Raw genomic sequence first — 18,143 nt, forward strand, 5'->3', positions numbered from 1 at the left:
ATTCTGCAGGTGCACTTACTTCACAATGACTACCACACTTGGGAGTTATTCTACAAAGAGGTAAACCCTACAAATAGGGTATTATTGCTCTCCATTTGTGAATCTGAATTTAAAGTGAAATTTTACAGATTGGGATCACTGAATGGAACTCTAACATTTCAACCTTTTATTGGAAAGTTGGGAAGCCCTAGAGTGTATAAATTCTAGGTAACAGTTATATTTTCCCTTAGTTTTGTAAATTAAATTCAAATACCGACACTATTTTAGTTTTGACATTCTAATAGCTACGCTTAGACGTAATAATGAAGTAGAATTCTTTGAAGACTTGTAAGACTTTTCTTAAAACTTCTTTAGTTTTAACAGCCTAAGTAGAACAAAAAGAGGCATTATTTATAATACATGACTATTCTAAGGCAAACAATACTGTCATAACCTGTCTCAGACAATAACACAAGAAATGAACTGTTCTCTATAAATGAACTTTCTGTGCAGATTTTTCTATATTTTATTCAGACACCTTCAAATTCAGATTATAAGCAGCAAGAGTTCACGTATGCAAGTCTAGAAGCCCTTGTTCTTTAGTTAATACCTTTTCCCGAATCTTCCTACTTTGCAGTACATTAGTTACTACTACCAGACTAAGTGAAGAGAGAATGCCAAGGAAGATTCAGTCAAATAAACCACTTTTTTGCTACTAGAAAACATCAACATTTTAGTGCGTCACTTCAATATGAACAAGGTGGTCCTGAATACTGCGGTACTACAATAGCAGTGCCTCTCAGATAAATTTTTATCACCTTCGCACTACTTGAGGGAAGTCAGTGGAAACACTATAAAAGCAAACTCTTGATTAACTCAGTCAGGCTAATCTCTAATGTAGCACAGCAACTAGAAGAACATAAAATTTGCTTTGTATTATTGGTGAAGAGCTACTACTGAACTATTCACATCCATGTACCCTTGGATGCACTTGCACCTGAAAGACAGTTATCAACTAAGGAGATTACAATTGTACTTCTTTCAATTTAATTAATTGCTATAGAATGAAGATTTACTTACAAGAGGCAGCCTAAAAATAAAGTTACTGCTACAACACCTGAATGAGCAGGACAAAATGCATGTGTATGCACACACAAACTAAAAATAGAAAACAGGACTCCTGAGATTTCTGCCATGCTGTTACCTCTACTCTGATAGCTAAACTAGGTTCTATTTTAACCTCATCTGTAAAAATGCCAGACAGCTACAAACTACTTCCCATTTTCTACTTTAAGCTTTCAATTGTGTTTACTTCTGTCTATTCCAGGATGTTCACCATTATTTACAATCTTATTATTTAATAGATGAGTATAAAAGGCACTAAAAGTAAGGTTTCCAGAAGTTCTATTATTGGCTTTTAGCTAAGATTATCTTCTTTTGACTTGTATTTAACTTAGCATTATTGACTGAACCCTGGTAGGTTCACCTACTGCCCTAGTTCACCACCTAGACACTACCGAAAGTCATCTTTTCGTATCCTTAAGTGGAGTAAGTAGTCTGAGCGTACAAGATGTAGCTGTCTGCGGCACTGGGCCCTGCATATGGGAGGCAGGGACTTGCATCAAACCCTGTCTTTCACTACAGCGGGTCTCCTTTCTAAGCAATGCTCTTGAGCACAGCTTCAGAAGATGCTTGAACCACATACAGTCTCACACTTTAAGCCTTCATTCTTAAGTCATGTTCTCTCATCTTATGGCTCCAACATTCCAGGTAGGTGACAGATGATTCTAAACAGGGGCTGTCTTTGCGCATGCATCAGACAGAACTCCAAATACCTAGAGGAAGCTAAATGGTTGGTTTCTACTGGTCCTCAACAGTAAAGCCTAAGCATCTGTAAAGTGAAAAGAAGTATCTTACCTACGTGCATCTACTAGTTTTCAAACAAGAATTCACTGGTAGCCATCCAAAGCTAAGCAATAAAAGACGATTTTTTTTTCGCTGTCTTTAGAATAGCCTTGAAGCATCACCACGTCAAAACTGTCAGTCTCACATCTGCCTCAACTACCTATCCACAATATATTATTAGTTTTGCAGTATTTAATTAATCAGATCTTTGTTTAACAACAAAACAGCAACTTTATTTCCTCTCCCAGTGCATTTAAAAACTATAATAAAAAATACAGAAAGGTTGGAATAAAATCCCTCTCTGTTTATACTGTCATCATAAGGTTCTGTGGCTAACCACATTTCTCACCTAGTGGAACTTTAGCACTGTTGAGTCCAAACATTTGACCATTTCATGTTACACTAGTTTTCATTTCTGTCGTATGTTTTAGGCTTCCCACTTCCTTCTTCAGAACATTAAGCAAAGTTCTAGAACTATCCAAAATCTTCATGTAAGCAGCTTCAGTTTCAGCAAGAATTTTATCAAGCTCATTCCGTGAAGCTACCTTTTGGGCCAGGTCTTCACATATACAGTTCAGTTGTTCATTCAGGACTTGGATTTCATGCTGGAGTTTATTTTTTTCCTCTTCTGCTTGCTGGATTTGTTTGTTCAGCTCTTCTTTTTGCATACACAAGTCTTCAATGCATTTTACTAGTTCATTGTTGTAACCCTGAAGAACAGCCCCCTGCTGAGTCATCCTCTCACTGAGGTCTGCCACCGCTCTTTCAAGTCCCCTCTCAGCAATAGCCTTCTGCACTCTAAAAAGCACAAAAAAAAAAAAAACAACAAAAAAAAGAAAGAAAAATGCTGCAAGAGTTACCATTAACAATGCTATGCTAATACAGAGCCACGGGGAAAGATGCTCTGTTTAAGCTTATAACGCACTAGTTCTGAGTTGTGCCACTTCCTTTTCAGGAGGAGCAGGACAAAATTTGGCCTCTACCCTGTACTTTTATTGAAAACCGGTCTCTCTTTCGATACCCTCAAAGCAATGCTCAACTCCGGCATCAAAAAATTTCTATGACATTTTTTACTATCGCATTGCCATTCCAAATACACGATGCTCGGTACCTCAGATTGCGAGGGTTTAGTCAGAAACAACCAGAGGACGCTTTCCCAGGAGAAGGCTCAGCCGTCCCCATCCACTCGGCCTCTGACAAAGGGGCCACCTCACCCACCGAGCGGCAGCCACCAGCTTCCGAGAGCCCGCGGCCACCCGACGCAAACCCGCTGCCGGGAAGACGATGTTACGGGTGTGGGCGAGCTGCTCGGTCACCGGGGGCGACCTTCGTCTATCATACCCTTCGCCCCCTACTCCCAACTCCCAGGAGCCCCTCACCCTCTGCCTCCACACCCTTCTCTGTGGGCACCACTCGCCCTCTGCCCCCCACTTATCCATGGGCGCTCCTCGTCCCCTGCTCCCCCTGCTTCCCCTCCCTCTGTGGGCGCCCCTCGCTCTATAACCCCTCTCCGTTTTCTGTGCGCGCCCAAAGCCCTCAGCTCCCCACACCGCCTTCCCTCTCGCTCTCTAACCCCTCCTCCCTTCTCTGTGGGCACCTCTCGCCCCCTGCCCCCCTTCTCTTTCGGCGTCCCCCACTTTCTGCCCCCCTTAGCCCCCTCCCCACCCCGTTCCCCTTGGGCCGCTCCGCCGGGCGAGGTTTCCCCCGGGAGCCCCCTCGGCAGGGCAGGGCGGCCGGTTCCTCAGGGACATCTTAACAGCCGCCTCACCGCCGAGCGCTCCCCGCAGCTGAGAAGCCGCACACAAAATGGCTCCTGCGCGCCCGCCGACCCTCGCGCGGAGAGGAGGAGGAGTGATCGCTCTGAGGAGACCGTCCCTTCCCTTTCCCACCCACGATTTCCCCTGTCGCCCCCACCTGCCTGGCGCTTCCCGCCCCGCCGGCTCGCGGGCCGGGCCGAGCCGAGCTGAGCCGATCCGAGCCGCCCTCCCGCGCCTCCCCAGCCCCTCCCGCCGAGGCGTCACGGAAGTAGCCGAGCGTTTCCGAGCGCGGCACCACCCCGGCGGGAGCGCGGCAACGCCTCTACGGAAACGACCGATGTTTTCCGAAGCCAGGTAGCGCTCGGGAGAGAGGGACGAGGCGGCCCGGCCGGCAGGGGGAGGGGGAGTCACGGAAAGAGCCGATGTTTTCCGAGCGGGGGGACTGAAGGGCGTCAGGCTCGGCGGAAGCCGCCGATGTTTCCCGAAGGCAGAGTCGCCGGAGAGCAAAGGGGACAGAGGGGACGGAGCGCGTCGGAAAGAGCCGAAAAGAGCCGACGTTAACCGAGCGCGGCGTCGCCCGGGTTTCCCGGATGTAGTTGGAGAGCGGCGGCGGCGGCGGGGGGAGGAGGCGGCGGCGGAGTCCGTGCTCCGGGGTGTCTCAGCGCGGGGCCGAGGTGCCGGCGTCTCCCCTCTGGCCGTGCGCGGAGGCGATGGGCCCGTGAGCGCGGCCCCCAGCCCAGCTGCCCGAGCCGCCCCGTCCCTGCCGGCGGCCCGGCGGAGCGCTGCCTCCCCCTCCTCCCCCCTCGGCGCCCGTGGCCCGGCCGCGGCTGTGCCCTCCCGCTCCCCGCACGCTCACGCACACAGGCCGGGCATTGATGGTAATGTATGCGAGGAAACAGCAGAGACTCAGTGATGGGTAAATCCCCTCCTCCCCGGCCCCGCGGGGGCTCCCCCTCCCCTCCGCCATGTTTGGGCCCCTTCCCCGGCGGCCGGGCGCGGGCGCTCGCTAACGCCTCTCTCTTTTCTCTCTCTCTCCAGCTGTCACGACCGCAGGGGGGACTCGCAGCCCTACCAGGTACAGCGGGCGCCGGACGCGAGGCCCGGGAGGAGGCGGAGGAGCTAGGGGAAGGGGGGGGGCACTACTCCAGCGGAGGCTTCTGCCGCGCCGCAGGCCGCGCCGCTCCCTGGGCCCGGCCCAGCCCCGCGCGAGGCCCGGTGGCCCCGGTGAGGGGCGCGGCGGCCGGGGGACCGGCAAACGCGGCTCCGGCGCTCGGCCGAGGCCTGTGGCGAGGAGCAGAGGCCTAGCGCGACCCGTGCGGGGCTCGGGCCTAGGAGTCGGGAGGGAGCGGGGCGGGAGAGCGGGCCGGGGGCGCTCGGAGCCCAGAGCCAGGTGAGGTGAGTGTTTGCCTTTTAAAAACAAAAGGTGTTTTGTTCTTCTCCCTCCCCCCCTCCCTGAGCTCACTCTTCTCCCCAAAACTGCTGCTGTAGACTGTAACCTGAGCGGGGCATGATTTTAGACCCGGAATAATTGGGGTTGCCAATAAGGCTTAATTTCTGCAGTTGCCATCTGCTAGGCATGTTGAGAAAGCATCAAATCCTTAAGCTGCTGACAATAACCTCAGTTTCTGTAAGGTGGGTGCTGGAGTCATCTGTCTACTGACAAAAAAAAACCCTGATTCTTGGGGTGTGACTCTGAGGGATGCCGTATATTGTGATATAGGTCTCCTTAGGGCACAGAATTGAACTGTTTTATTACACTTCTGTGTGTTTGTATCACTATGAAGTGTAATCTGACAGTCCAAGGCAGCTGTTAGTGACAGTTCATGTAAATGTAAACATTTGCCACTCAGAAGCCCACACTGCAGTATCAAGCAGGTCAAAGTGAGGCAGAACGTATAATTTTTGGTAATTACTTCAAAGTGAATCATATCATTATGTATTTTGGCCCCCCAGAATTCTGGAGGATTATTACATCTGCTACAGGGTTGCTAGTAGCAAAAAACCCGTGCACAGATTTAAATTAGTGATGAAAATAAATTGCCTTGACTACAGTATGGGGGATATATTCAAAGTCTACACTGATTCATTTTAAGTTTCTGTTTATATTCTTAATACCAAGTGAACACTTGTGCTTCTCACAGAAGTGCTAAACTGCTGAAAGCGTGTAGTCCACCAGCAGGAAAAATAGAGAAATTAGTTTTTTTCTTAACAGCAAGTGTTACATGGGAAGTAATAATTGGAGAAAATGGTTTGAGTTCTAATTACAGAACTTGTTGCTATAATGTAGGTAATTAAAAGTAGAAAGACTAATGCTGATTGTTTAAATAGGGAATAAAAATTAATTAACTTTAAAAAGTGTTTTGGAAAGAGATCTAAAATTTAGAAATAGTATTTTAACATCAGTTCTGTTACTTCGTATCTAATGTACATGCCTGTTCTCTTGTGATCTGTTACAGGCTCTTAAGTACTCATCCAAGGGTCATCCCAGTGGTGGTGATCACCGTCATGACAAGATGCGAGACGCCACAGATCCTTCACCACCAAATAAAATGTTGCGGCGCTCTGATAGCCCTGAAAACAAATATGTTGACAACACAGGGCACAGTAAAGCAAAAAGTGTGCATACTCACAGAGTTAGAGAGAGGGATGGTGGTGAGTTATCTTTAATTAACCTTTATTTAAGCAATTACTAATTTCTCATCGATATTACAATTTAGCCATTATGACTTAGGTGATGAGAGTGTTGACACTAAATGTGCCTTGCATCATTCTTGGAAGATTGCAGTGAAACCAAAATGCAAGTTTCATTGGAAGCAATCATTTAGGCATTGTAACACCTGATAATTTTCTTATTTTTCAGGTATAGTAGTTTTTCTTATAACCATAAAGATTAAAGAAACTTTTATTGTTATTTAAACTGGGATGTTTCACTCACTTTAGACAAACTGTAGCATTTGATAACATGAAATAGCATTCTGGATTTTTCACTAAATATTAGCTGTTTTGGAGACTTTTTTAAAAAAACATTGTGTGTGGTGCTATACTAGTTACCTGTAGTTACCTGTTTCACAGACTGAACCCCATAAGAAATGGAAAAAAAAGAGCTTCTTCATATTTAGCTGCTGCATAGAACTTTTTAACAGTCAGAAAATCATAACCAAAGTTAGCACTTCCTAGAGACTCTCTTTGCAGGAGCTTAGAGAAGAATGTTCACAGTTAAGTCAGCCTCCTGTGTTTTCCATGGGTTATCGTAGACCATAGTAATATCCCAAATATTTTTAAACTGATGTTATTTTTTGTAGTGTCTTCCTAGAAAAAGGAAAGAGGAGGATATTCTTTTTGATAAAAATTGGTAACAGTTGCAGTTTAGAAAACTGCAGTTACTGACTGAATATAGGAGCATGTTTTCCATTTTGTAAGTATTACATTTGATCTCTGTATTGAGTTATAAAATGAAGTATTCAAGTTGAGAACTTAGAGCTTTAAATCAGCGCTTCTTTCTTCTACATAAAGTTAACAACTTGTTATGTGCAGGTATATTTGTTGTTGCACTGTTGTTACTTGTCGTAGTAGTTAAAGAAAAATAAAGAAAATATCTGTAGGCACATTTTAGGAATACTGGTTCCACATTGCAAATGTGTTTATGGTATCTGAGTGTTCTTAGAATTTGTATTTGCTTTTTCTTCTTTGGTTTAACACAGAGGCTCTGTAGACCACTAGTAATGTGATATTGTGTAGAAGGATTATAAAAACAGGCATCTTTTGTTAGTAAACTATATCTAGTCATACTTAACAGTGTAGTAATCTCAGAATTAGCTGCATGTGCGAGGCCAGTAGGCTACTATTCTGTGCTACTTTTTAGAACACAAAGGTGTCCTGTTATTTCCTGTTCACCTGTCCAAAGATACTTGTCATACAGACTCTTGCAGTTCTGCTTAATTTTGCTACAATTGGTAGTTTTGCTTTGGTGGAGCCACATTTAGTGCACTTACGCATATATGAAAACATCTGGAGGATGAGGCTTTGTATGGGGAGTGTTTTTGCTTATTTGTGTGTTGGAATTGTTTTTAAGATAGGAGAGAGCTTCTGAAGTTGAGTCCAGCTGGTTTTGATCATTGGGGAATGACCTGAAGCATGCATGTGTACAGAAACAATGAAGAAAAGTGAATTATTTTTGGTTCTGTGAGTGGAAGGAACACTATCCCACTGCACCTTCTCCCTTTGCCAAGCTGTTAACACAGTGGACAATTTCCTTCATTCTGATCTGAAAGCGGGCCTTTGCACATCATATATTATCAGACTGGGAAAAGGAAGTGTCTTCAACAGTGTGAGGGAAATTATTAGTTTTAAATAGTTTGGCCCTGGTTTCAGCTTTTTAAAATACATTAAAAACAACCAAAGTTGCGTTAAATCATGTGTATTTTATGTAGTAAGCCAAAGCTGAGCACGTGCGAGCAGTAGGATGTCAGCTTTGTCTTCAATTTACTGAATATTTCTGTCAGTATGAATTGAAACAAAGCATAATCTAATAATTTAACTCCATCAAATCTCACTGAGGTACTGTTATTGATGTAGCATTCCCTTAGTTTTGCAGTTACAGACATTCAGTGGAAAACATTTAAAATACCTTGCTAAAATTTTTGATTGAAATCTAATATGACTGAAGAGCATTAATTGGCTTTGATGTTAGTGTAGTTTTATGGTGAGGTGGGGAAGTTTTGTTTTGTTTTTTTTCTGTAATTACTGTGCATTTCATTATTCGAAAATAAGCCGTGCTTGATTTGGAAATACTACAGAGGTGTTACTGCATTCCTGTGATCTCACTGAACTTAACAAAGCAAACCTCAGAAAAATCTGGAGTATTTATTTCCTTAAACTGCGCTGAAGTCACAAAGAAACAATCTCTTTTTCTCATCCCTTAGAAAAAAAAAACCTGGAGTATTACTACTGAAAATAAAGTCAAATTGACCTAATCTCTTCATTTCAAGTGACTTTAAAAAGTCACTCCTATGTGTCTCTTAGGGATTTCTAGCTCTGAAGTGAAACAGGAAGATTCAGTGTTGCAGCATGCTGATACTCGGGACTCATTTAGTTATGACCGGTTGACTTTTTTTTATGGTAAATACAATCAGCTGAATGTCAGTTAAAGATTTAAGTGTATACCTATAAAATGAGCTGTAATGAAATTGGTTGAAAATTAATAACTTTGAAGTGGTAGTACCTCTCTCTGTGGATGCATTTGGTACCTGTATAAAGGTATTAGTTATTACAACTTATTTTTGCAATACTCATGGCAAAGTCTTTTGTGTTTGTAGTACTGTAATCCATGGTAAGAAATTAAATTGCTTCCAATTAAGGTTTTAAAGTGTGTGTTATGGGTAAGCCCTCTGTACTGATACAGTGCAAACAAAGCATTTTTCGAAGTTGCTTACTGCATGGTTTCTGTGGAAAGAGATTACATACAGAGATGATCGTTTCTCTGGAGAGAGACTTCCAAGTTTACCTTGGACTAAGCATAGCAGAGGACTTGCAAGTTTTTGTCACATCTCTGGTTTCCAAAAAGTACTTGTATATCCAGCATATCAGAAGTGCAATAACTTTGTTCTTGCTTTCAGGTCCTTACACATGAGGATGTTTGTTGTCTCTGTATCCAAGTGTTTAAAACATAATGAACAGCTACCCCCCTCAGTGCATCTCTTATTTCTAGGTCAGCTGCTGTAAGCAAGTGTGGAGTTTGAAGAGATTAGGGGGTCTTATGAGACCAACTCAAGTGTGAAGTTCCTGAACAGTAACAAATGGGAACTTAAAGTGAGCATTGTTTAGAGGGAGTAGAACTACGAAGGGCCTTGTAGATGTGGACAAGTCTTTCCATTAAAGAAAAAAGGGAAGTACAAAGATTTGAGGGCTCTCATGCTTGAGGATGAACAGACTGAGAGCATAGATGAACCTGTAGGTCTTTTTGAATGCATAAATGAGGTAGTGCTGGTATACAGGAAAGAAAACAAAGAGGTCAAATAAGTAGGGTAGCTTTGGGAATGCTGCAAGGGAGATACAGATATTATTTAGGAGTAAAAGTACAAGATGTGACCCTTGGTAAAAAAGGGAAAAAGATGTTTTTTTCTACTTAAATGTATGGAGCGGAAAGACTAAGATAAAACTTTTTGCAAAAGCCTTAGATAAGCCACCTGTACTCAGCTGCTTCAAAATGTGAAGATGGTACTGAGTCTTCTGCTACATTTGTGTTTAAGACTTTGAAAATGTCTGTTTGCTTTATGTCATGATCTTACTGATTTGTTTGAAGTAACAAGTGGAGGACATTGATGTCCACGGTATGAAGTATTTTGCTGGATTGTGTGAGATGTAGGCTACTTTCATGAAATTCGATATTTAACTTGTAAATTTATGATATTTTAATTCCACAATATAACCAAACTTTTGTGAATATTTTTCTTTTGCGTGTTTTTTTTTTTTTTTGTTTTTTTTTTTAAATTAGCAGTTAAGAATTCTGCCAGGGACCACTGTTGACTGTAATATAGTTCTAAGATTTAAAATCCTACTGCCGTTGAGAGACTGAACGGACTATTTTATATCTTGACTTCCTAGTTTTGTTGAAGTAGTGATGAGAGCTTCTGTTACAAAGTGTTGACTTGCTTTGTTTCCAGTGGTTCATGAAAGAGTTCAGAGGCCTCAAAGCAAAGTCTCAGAGAGTGAAGAGCTGGAAACAGGGAGCTAGCTTTTCTTTTCTATCTTAGCAACTCTCACAGTAGAGGAGGACAAGAGGCTAACTGCTGGTTAAATTAGCGTGATCATTGACCAACAGTCAGAAGTTAACGTGGCATTGGGGGAAGGCACAAGGGAGTGGAAGCTGCCTGGACAACGTGCATTGGAAGGAGGACATGCAGGGTATGTGGAAAGAGGGAAGTCTGAGAGTAATGAAGCATAGCAAAGGGTTGAGGAAGAAGCTGGAAAAGATTCTGTCTGTTTAGTTAGTATTAACTGCTGTTAATGTTGAGCTACTTATTCATTACTATGGAAATAATTTCCTCACTGTGACTATATAGTCAAAGCTGGGATGAAAGGAGCCTGTGATCACACGTGAGAGTAAACTCCCCATGAAATGTGCTTTGAACACCCCCCTCCACAGTATCCCAGGTGTAAAAGAGGTCATTCACTTCTCTGTTCCTTGAATGTTGACTGTTTGGATGGTGCTAGAGGAGGTGGGGTTTAGTGGATTGTTTGTTTTTAAAGATAAATAAAATTGCTTTCAGGACTATTGACCTCTTAAATGCTTTTCTCTGGATTAAAAAACATGGAAAAAGTAGATTTCTGTGGTTTTCAGATTTTGATTAAAACTTTCTGTCAAGTCTCGCTAGTAGTACCTTCAATTGTGGGAGTAATTTTAAGTTTGCTTGAAAAGTTTAGATAGAAAGTAACTTTACTCATTATATTCGTCAATGTTTCTCAAGTGAGCTTTTGCTGAGTCAGTTGTATAACCATTTTTTTATTACTCGGTTGTATCTCTAACAAAAGAAATTGGAAAGTGTGTGATCAGAGTAAAGGACATAACTCGTGTGTACTTTTTTAAATTTTGAGGTTTAGAATGCTGATGTTCAAAATTGCTTTTGAAAAGTAGCTGCAGAGTTTGCTTTTAAAAAGCAGAAGATGAAAGATATAAGAACCTTATTTTAATTTATTGATATTAGAAAAGAATTGTGATATTAATATGATGGTATTAAATGCAAAGTCTTCGTGTATTTAGGTGAGTGGAGTCCTCTGTTTCTTTTCGTGAAGTTCGAGTGTCTGGTGTGGGTTGTGAGAGTAAAGATGTGCCAATGGAAGATTTTATCCAAAGTGGAAGTTTCAGCTAATAGCAATGAGAAGTGCTGTTCATTTGTAACCTATTGCTGCAGCCACTTCTCCAAATCCTCTGCTCTTAGCACTTCACACTGGGAACTTCCAATTTCAGTTGCTAGTCTTACTTCTTCTGTTTGCTAGTACATATAATACAAACCTGTAAATAGGTTCTCAGAAGATTTCCCTTTACAGTTGATCTGTTTAAGGTCATATGTATCTAAGTGTTATAAGAACTAAAAATTTTTTTTTGAATTGTAAGTATTATATGTTCAAGTTGGGTCTAATAGCTAGACCTAGTAAGCTTTTGTGTATAAGCTTATTTTATGCTTAGGTGAAGGGAAGATACTGGCTGTGTACAAGACAGTAAATTTGCTTATCTTTGGTACATAAGCTGATCATAAGAGAATGGTTTTTACTTAGCATCATGCTTTCTTAGCGTACGCTTGTAGCCTCTGACATTGCAGAAATAGAACGTACAGAATTCGTTGTACTTCTGGGTTGCTTTTCTGAAAGTGAAAAGAAGCAATGCAACCATTAGTTTCTGATGAGCTGCCTGCTGCTAGGCCATAGTAAAGATAGCAAATTGTAGAGCATGTAGCTTCTTTTTACTGGGATTACTCTCTGTTTTCTAATGGCCTCCAATTAAAGTTAGTTCCTTAACCAGTGTTTCGAACGTGGCTGCTTTCTAAGAAGGATTGACGGTTTAAATTTGTTTTCCCTGCTGTTTCTCCCTATCCTAGATGAAAGTATTGAGTAAGCCAAGTATCTTTAAAACTGTGCAGAACTCGGAAGAGAAAGCTCTTTTGACTGAGAGAGAAGGTGGTGCTGTAATAACTTCGCTGTGGAAAATACTAATTTAGTGGCACCCAACTTGCAGTGTTAACTACGTTTTTTATGAAGTCCGTCTTTTATACAATTTCATAGGCATTTCCAGCGGAAAACCTTTCAGTGTGCAGAGAAATTGTTCCTTACGTAGATCTTTGGTAAGGAAAAACTTGAACTGGCAGTGAAAGGCAGTTCTTAACACCGATGCTCTTAGGTTTATGCTTTGTCAGTAGCTTGTTGCCGTGTTAAAATGAATCCCTCCTGGACCTAAATGGTAGTGCTTGAAAAAACAGAAACATTTCTTATATTGATGAAAATTGTTACCTTCTTAATGTTTTCTTTTGAATTATGAAGGGGTCACCAAACTTTATTGTACTTGACTACAGGTGTTTTGCAGTTCCTTGCTGTAACTTCAGTATTAGATTCTGTTTTCTTTCTTGAAGACCTTTTAACAGATTTCCAGGCTTTTAACACTAAAACTAACCTAGAAAAAGCATATAAGCTCATTAGCTGTTCCTTTATGCCAATAGTATTTTGCTAGTAGTAAAAAAGTGCTCTTTGATTCTAGCCTTACTTGCTTGTTTTATACATTTTGTGCAGGTTTGGTTTTTTTACAGAAGTAGTGTGGGTTTCAGTTTGAAAGCACTAGCCTAGTCATACGGGGAATTTGTGTGTAGATTTTGACATGAACCTCTCTCTCTTTAGTACGTTTGCCTATTAAAAAAAATGCTACCCAGAGCAATTGTGGCTTACCAAATTTTGGTGGATAGTTTATGCCTTTTCTGAAATCGCAGCTTTGTGCCTACCATTGTATGCACAGGGAGTAATCTTAGAATTATACCATAGGCTAAAATTTTTATTTGTTGTAATTTTTTTGGAAGTGTTGCTTTGTGAAACAGTATTTTGAAATAAAATAAATTGCTAATCGTGTAAATTTTAAACACTTCCTAGATAATTCAAAGACACCTCTTGATCTTATATTCCACTTTTATTCCTGCTGCAGAAAGTTTTTCTCAGACCTTCAACAGCAAAAAAATTCACAGTGAAATAGCTTGGAATTCTCCTACATGCACCTTGGCATCCCTCCTTTTCTTCTTGGGCAGTGTTTAATTTTTTTCCCTACTTTCAAGCTTGTGAAGAGAGATGCATGTTTTAAGGCACAAATTATACTGGCCTACTGACTAAAAGTAGAATCTTGGAGCAGTGTTAAAGGATAACGTTCAGTTGGAAAATCTGTCGTCCAAGTTACTGGAAAGAGAAATTTTTGAGCAGATGACTGACAAGAGACCACACTATTCACTGTTTTTATTAGATGGATTGAGATACCTGGTAAGCTTTAGTGGCCTTGACTTAGGTTTTCATGCATGCAGCAGTGTTACATTGTGTTTGAAGTGAATGGAAATCGAGAGGCCTAAAACTTTTGTTGATTAGGCCCCATAATACTTTGGGATAACCATTCTGTTCCTTATTGTGACTGCTAGGATGACAGGAGTCACCAAGGAGCAGTATGTCAAAGTTCAATGTTGTAACTTTTTCTGCCTTAATTTTAAAACGTAACTAACTTTGTTTCTACAGCAGAGGTACGATAAAAATATTAATATCCTGCTGTTGTTGTCACTCAAAAAAAGAGATGTAATGCAGTGTTAAAGTGCTTCATGACAAAGGCAGAGCAGTCAGAAATGAAGAATTGGTTTCCAGAGCTGAATTCCCAGTGTCTGAGGGTCAGCAGGAATTGTCAGGAGGTCTTTTCTGTCTAAACTTTTGTAATTTATTTTCTGATAAATGTCAGTTGACTTCTTTGACCTGCTATCTTGGATAGACAGGAAATAGGTCGTCCTTAGACACTGAGTAAAATATTTTGATATCTTTAACTAAGAAAACTTTGTTAATATGTTTCATAGATCAAAACCTAGTAACTGATAGATCCCCAAAAATATAAGATTTGTGATCATCAAATTAGCCAAATTTTATTGATTTCTTTATTTTTTTTTAAACGTGCTTAGGTTTGCTCTTGAACCTAAATAATATTTTTTTATCTACAAGGAAGAATTGTAGAATCATTAATACACTATTAGTAATTTGAGACAATGGCAAATAATAAAAACTATTCGCTATACAATTATGCAAAAGTAAAATTGCTAATTAATTTGCAGGAACATGTAAAAGTGGTCTCCTGTGTAAAAAGATACAGGAAGGAGATTACAGGAAGGTGTGTATGTCTTTACCGAAAGTAGATATTGTGCAGAGCGATGGCTCTTAAAAGACATGAAACTCATACACTATTGAGAACATAAGGATTGAGTGTGGTGTTAGGCAGAAAGGATATATGAGCAGAGGAATATCAAACAGGACTAGAGAGATTACCTCTGCCTGCTCATATGACAGCTACTGGGATACGATCTGTGTTTTGATTCTCACAGTTCAGAAAGTATGCAAAACGGCAGATTTTCAGAGAAGAGGCAGGGAAATGACTGCTATTGAAACTCATGCATCAGAAGGAGAGACTTGAAGAGCCCTTGGTACAGTTTAAAAGAAAACATTAAGGATTTTTTGATTAATAATTACAAGGAATAAAATGGCATATTTAAGAGCCCTTTATTGTAGCAAACAAAGGCTCAAGATTGAGTTAGCTTAACCTAAATATTCAGAAAATAGAAATTTGGCACGATTTTAATGTAGGTAGTAACAATTGGAGTGACTGACTGTGATGATTTTTGCAGAGGTGGAAATTTTGAAACTGGATGACAGTTTTCTAAGGTTTGCTTCAAATGGAAAGTTGAACTGGTTGATCAGAGATGCACTGACAAATTAGTAATGTGAATATTTCTAGTTCAAAAATTGTTGACTAGTGGACTTCAAATTGAAAGGGATTAAAAATTGTTAACTCTGTAAATAGCACTTCTCTGATAATGTTTTTTTCCCCTCAAGTGGTTGATCTTGGCTCATGGCATGTGAGGATTATGAAACTGTGAATGTGTTTTTTAATACATTGTAGGATTTTCAGTCATTGAGAACATGTTTTGATGGATCCATGACCTATGATGGACCCACTGACAATAGAATTCAGTATTTGCAGGTGCCTGCTGCACTGGTACAGTTCTAAGTTTTATGTACTTTATCAGCACTTTTTGTTTTAGGAGCAGCTATACTAAAGTCTTTTTAGGATTCTATCTGATCTCTGAAATTTCTTACCATCTAAATTGTTAGGAATTTTTCTGCAGTTCAGTACAATTTATACCAGATTTGTATGTAGAACGCGTTTCTTTGAAGATGATTGCACACTTCAATTTTAATGCAGGCTTTGATATTTTTCGGTGATGCATACGTTTACCAGATTTGATTTTAGTTTGTTGGCCCTAGCTACACAGCTTCACCTCCTTGGGCAGTATCTTGAGTATCTTGAACTTGCTTTACTTTTTTTACAGTTCTTAAGTTACTTGCTTATTCTGCCAGAAGAACTTGTTACAGATGTGTTACATGTTGACATGCTTGTCTCCTGTGCTTTTTAGTGATACAGAAAGCCTTTGCCTTACCCCCTTGCCACATCCCAGCGTACAGTTTGATTTCAAAGTTAAATTTGTTCATATGAATGTTGGAGAATAATTGATAATTTCTCTAAACTGGTATTTCTCTTTGACTTAGAGAAGTGCTGTACTCCTTCAACTCATGGTGTGTAGGTTATGTTTATGCACTTCTAAAGTGAAGTGAATTTAGAGAATAATGAAACTAAAATTTTCCCCCAAAAGTATGGGATGACATTTAAAAGCTGGTTTAGGATTATCAGATTCAGTTGTTTCAATTTCAACATCTTCTCATTTACTACAGTTGAGGTTTTAGTTTAAGTGTACTGAGAATTAAAATGAATTTAGATATTATTTTCTGCTTAATTCTAATGAAGTTTTCACTCAACAGAAATTATTACTATGTCTTGCAGAACTTATTGAAGAGGCGTGTTTTATAGGTAGAAAGAAATCGTAACATTTATTAAATCAAGCTTTCCTTGAAATAGTCCTCTTCCAGGATAGCTTTCTAATATGTAAGATAGTGAAGTAAGATACACAATGAATTAACTGAAGGAAACTGTAGTTAGGTATTTTCCTCCATATGAAGTCTGCTGACCTGCCTGGATATTTGTGTTGTAATTCATTGTGGCCATAAAGGAAGCAGAGAGGCTAATTGGCCATAGGACAAGGGCTTGACAGTGACATCTAGTTCTTTGCTGTTCAGTTTTTTGATTCTTGTCCTTAGCTTTAGCTTTGACTGTGAATATGAGAAACAGATCTGGGCTTAAGAGACTAAGATGGCTACAGGATGAGATAAGAAGCAGGATAAACTAGGTTACTTCTGCTTATATAAAGATTAAAACAGTTTTATTTAAATCTTCAATAAGCCAATATTGAATGGAAATCAGTCACAGCCTTTTTGCTGAAATTTTACGAACATTTTGATAAATAATACCTGATCATGGTTCACCTAGTACAGCTTCTTACAGGAGAGAAAATACAAATAAATCTTAAATAAATATATAAGCTATATTTTCCTATTTTTAAGTATTTGTGGCATTTGTTTTAAAAATGCAGAAAAAGCTGTATGTTACGAAAATATTGTGTCATTTTGTATGTTTATATATTTGATTAGAAAACATTAGCTACATATATTTGATCAGCTCATACCTTCTCTGGTTTTAGTAGCGGTGGTTGAAGGCATATGATTTTGTGGCTCAGGAAGATCCTACTATAAAATCAGTGTGGCCTAGTTTTTGTTTGGTTTTTGGTTTGTGGGTCCAGTTAATTGGATAACATGAAATTGCTTCTTACCATTTTTTTACTTTTAGGAAGTTGACATAGCTACTTAAAGGGTAAATGAAAATGGCTCTCCTATGCCTCCTTATGGGCAGGTGGTTAAAACCCCAAAGGTTGCTGTGTTTTATGTGGGGAAGAATGGAGCTTTGAGGCGCATCTCCTTGTACAGGTGTGTGGAGCTCGCTTAGTGGAATGCAAGTTCCCACTTAGTGGGTGCTGAAAGGAGAATGGTGTTGAACCACTTTGGTGAATTAAGAAGAAAAAAATGTATTTAGCTGTTTCATATTTGTATGTCTTTTTAATTCCAAATACTATGCATCTTGAATTTACTACTTATCATTTTCTCTTGAGGAGTGTGCTTCAAAACTGGCGCCGTTGTTTCTCTGTACAATTGTTCTTCTCTCAGAAAGCTGCCTACCAGAGGAAAGCTTGTGAAAAGATAAACTGTTAACATTAATTTATGCAGAAACAAAATGCTGTCAGGTAGTACATAGAAATGTTTGTTAAAATATACTTTCAGGGATTTTTATTTTTTTTTTAATAAAAACTTGAATAATTTCTGGCCTGTTCTAGTGAAGTGAGAGCTTTGACTTTATTCTGTAACTATATCTAAAGATCTGAGAGATTATTGATTTTAACAGTAAAACTCTTTTAATATGCTTATTCTGGGAACCTGAAGATCGTCCTTCTTGTTAAAAGAAAACATAATTTGAAAAAATATCTATAGTTATGAGCATGTTAATATTAGGCTTTACTAGATTTAAACTAAGTTATTGTCTTAAATTGCCAGTATTGGTACTTTCTTATGGAAGAAATCTCAGCATAGTTAAACTTAAAAAAAACAACAAAAAACTCTTCTGCCCCTTTTTCAAACCTATTATATCTGTTGCTGTAAGAATTTCAATACCCCTAGTAAGACTAATTTGTTTTTAACTTTTTTCTTTTAAGAGAAACATTCTGCATTTCACCACATTACCATAGAAGTATGATATATTCAGCCATGTTGGGCTTTCTGAAGATA

The 18,143-nt window shown here is 39.9% G+C and overlaps 2 protein-coding genes across 7 annotated transcripts in view; one reads left to right on the forward strand and one right to left on the reverse strand.

Annotated features, from left to right (window-relative positions):
* Positions 1–564: 564 nt before the first annotated feature.
* On the reverse strand, positions 565–3,933 carry LOC104066655 (microtubule nucleation factor SSNA1). 4 transcript variants are annotated; one of them, XM_054057801.1, is made up of 2 exons: positions 2,996–3,135; positions 565–2,682 (listed from the first exon to the last, which is right to left on the reverse strand). In XM_054057801.1, the coding sequence occupies exon 2, from the start codon at positions 2,619–2,621 to the stop codon at positions 2,277–2,279; it is 345 nt and encodes a 114-aa protein (XP_053913776.1). In that variant the 5' UTR covers positions 2,622–2,682; positions 2,996–3,135; the 3' UTR covers positions 565–2,276. The 4 variants fall into 4 exon arrangements, with proteins under 4 accessions (XP_053913776.1, XP_053913774.1, XP_053913775.1 ...); XM_054057799.1 differs by lacking the exon at positions 2,996–3,135 and adding an exon at positions 3,803–3,919 and having other exon boundaries at positions 566–2,682; XM_054057800.1 differs by lacking the exon at positions 2,996–3,135 and adding an exon at positions 3,653–3,750 and having other exon boundaries at positions 566–2,682.
* The window catches only part of WAC (WW domain containing adaptor with coiled-coil), a 58,089-nt gene continuing 43,839 nt past the window's right edge, over positions 3,894–18,143 (forward strand). The window contains exons 1-3 of one of the 3 annotated variants that reach the window (XM_054057788.1): positions 3,894–3,995; positions 4,680–4,716; positions 6,098–6,293. In XM_054057788.1, coding sequence (XP_053913763.1) covers positions 3,979–3,995; positions 4,680–4,716; positions 6,098–6,293 — 250 coding nt within the window. In that variant the 5' untranslated portion in view covers positions 3,894–3,978. Of the gene's footprint in view, positions 3,996–4,376; positions 4,558–4,679; positions 4,717–6,097; positions 6,294–18,143 lie in introns of those variants that run through there. The other 2 variants (XM_054057787.1, XM_054057789.1) reach the window with 2 other exon arrangements.

The sequence above is a fragment of the Cuculus canorus genome, chromosome 2, assembly GCF_017976375.1.
Source record: "Cuculus canorus isolate bCucCan1 chromosome 2, bCucCan1.pri, whole genome shotgun sequence".
Taxonomy (NCBI): Eukaryota; Metazoa; Chordata; class Aves; order Cuculiformes; family Cuculidae; genus Cuculus; species Cuculus canorus.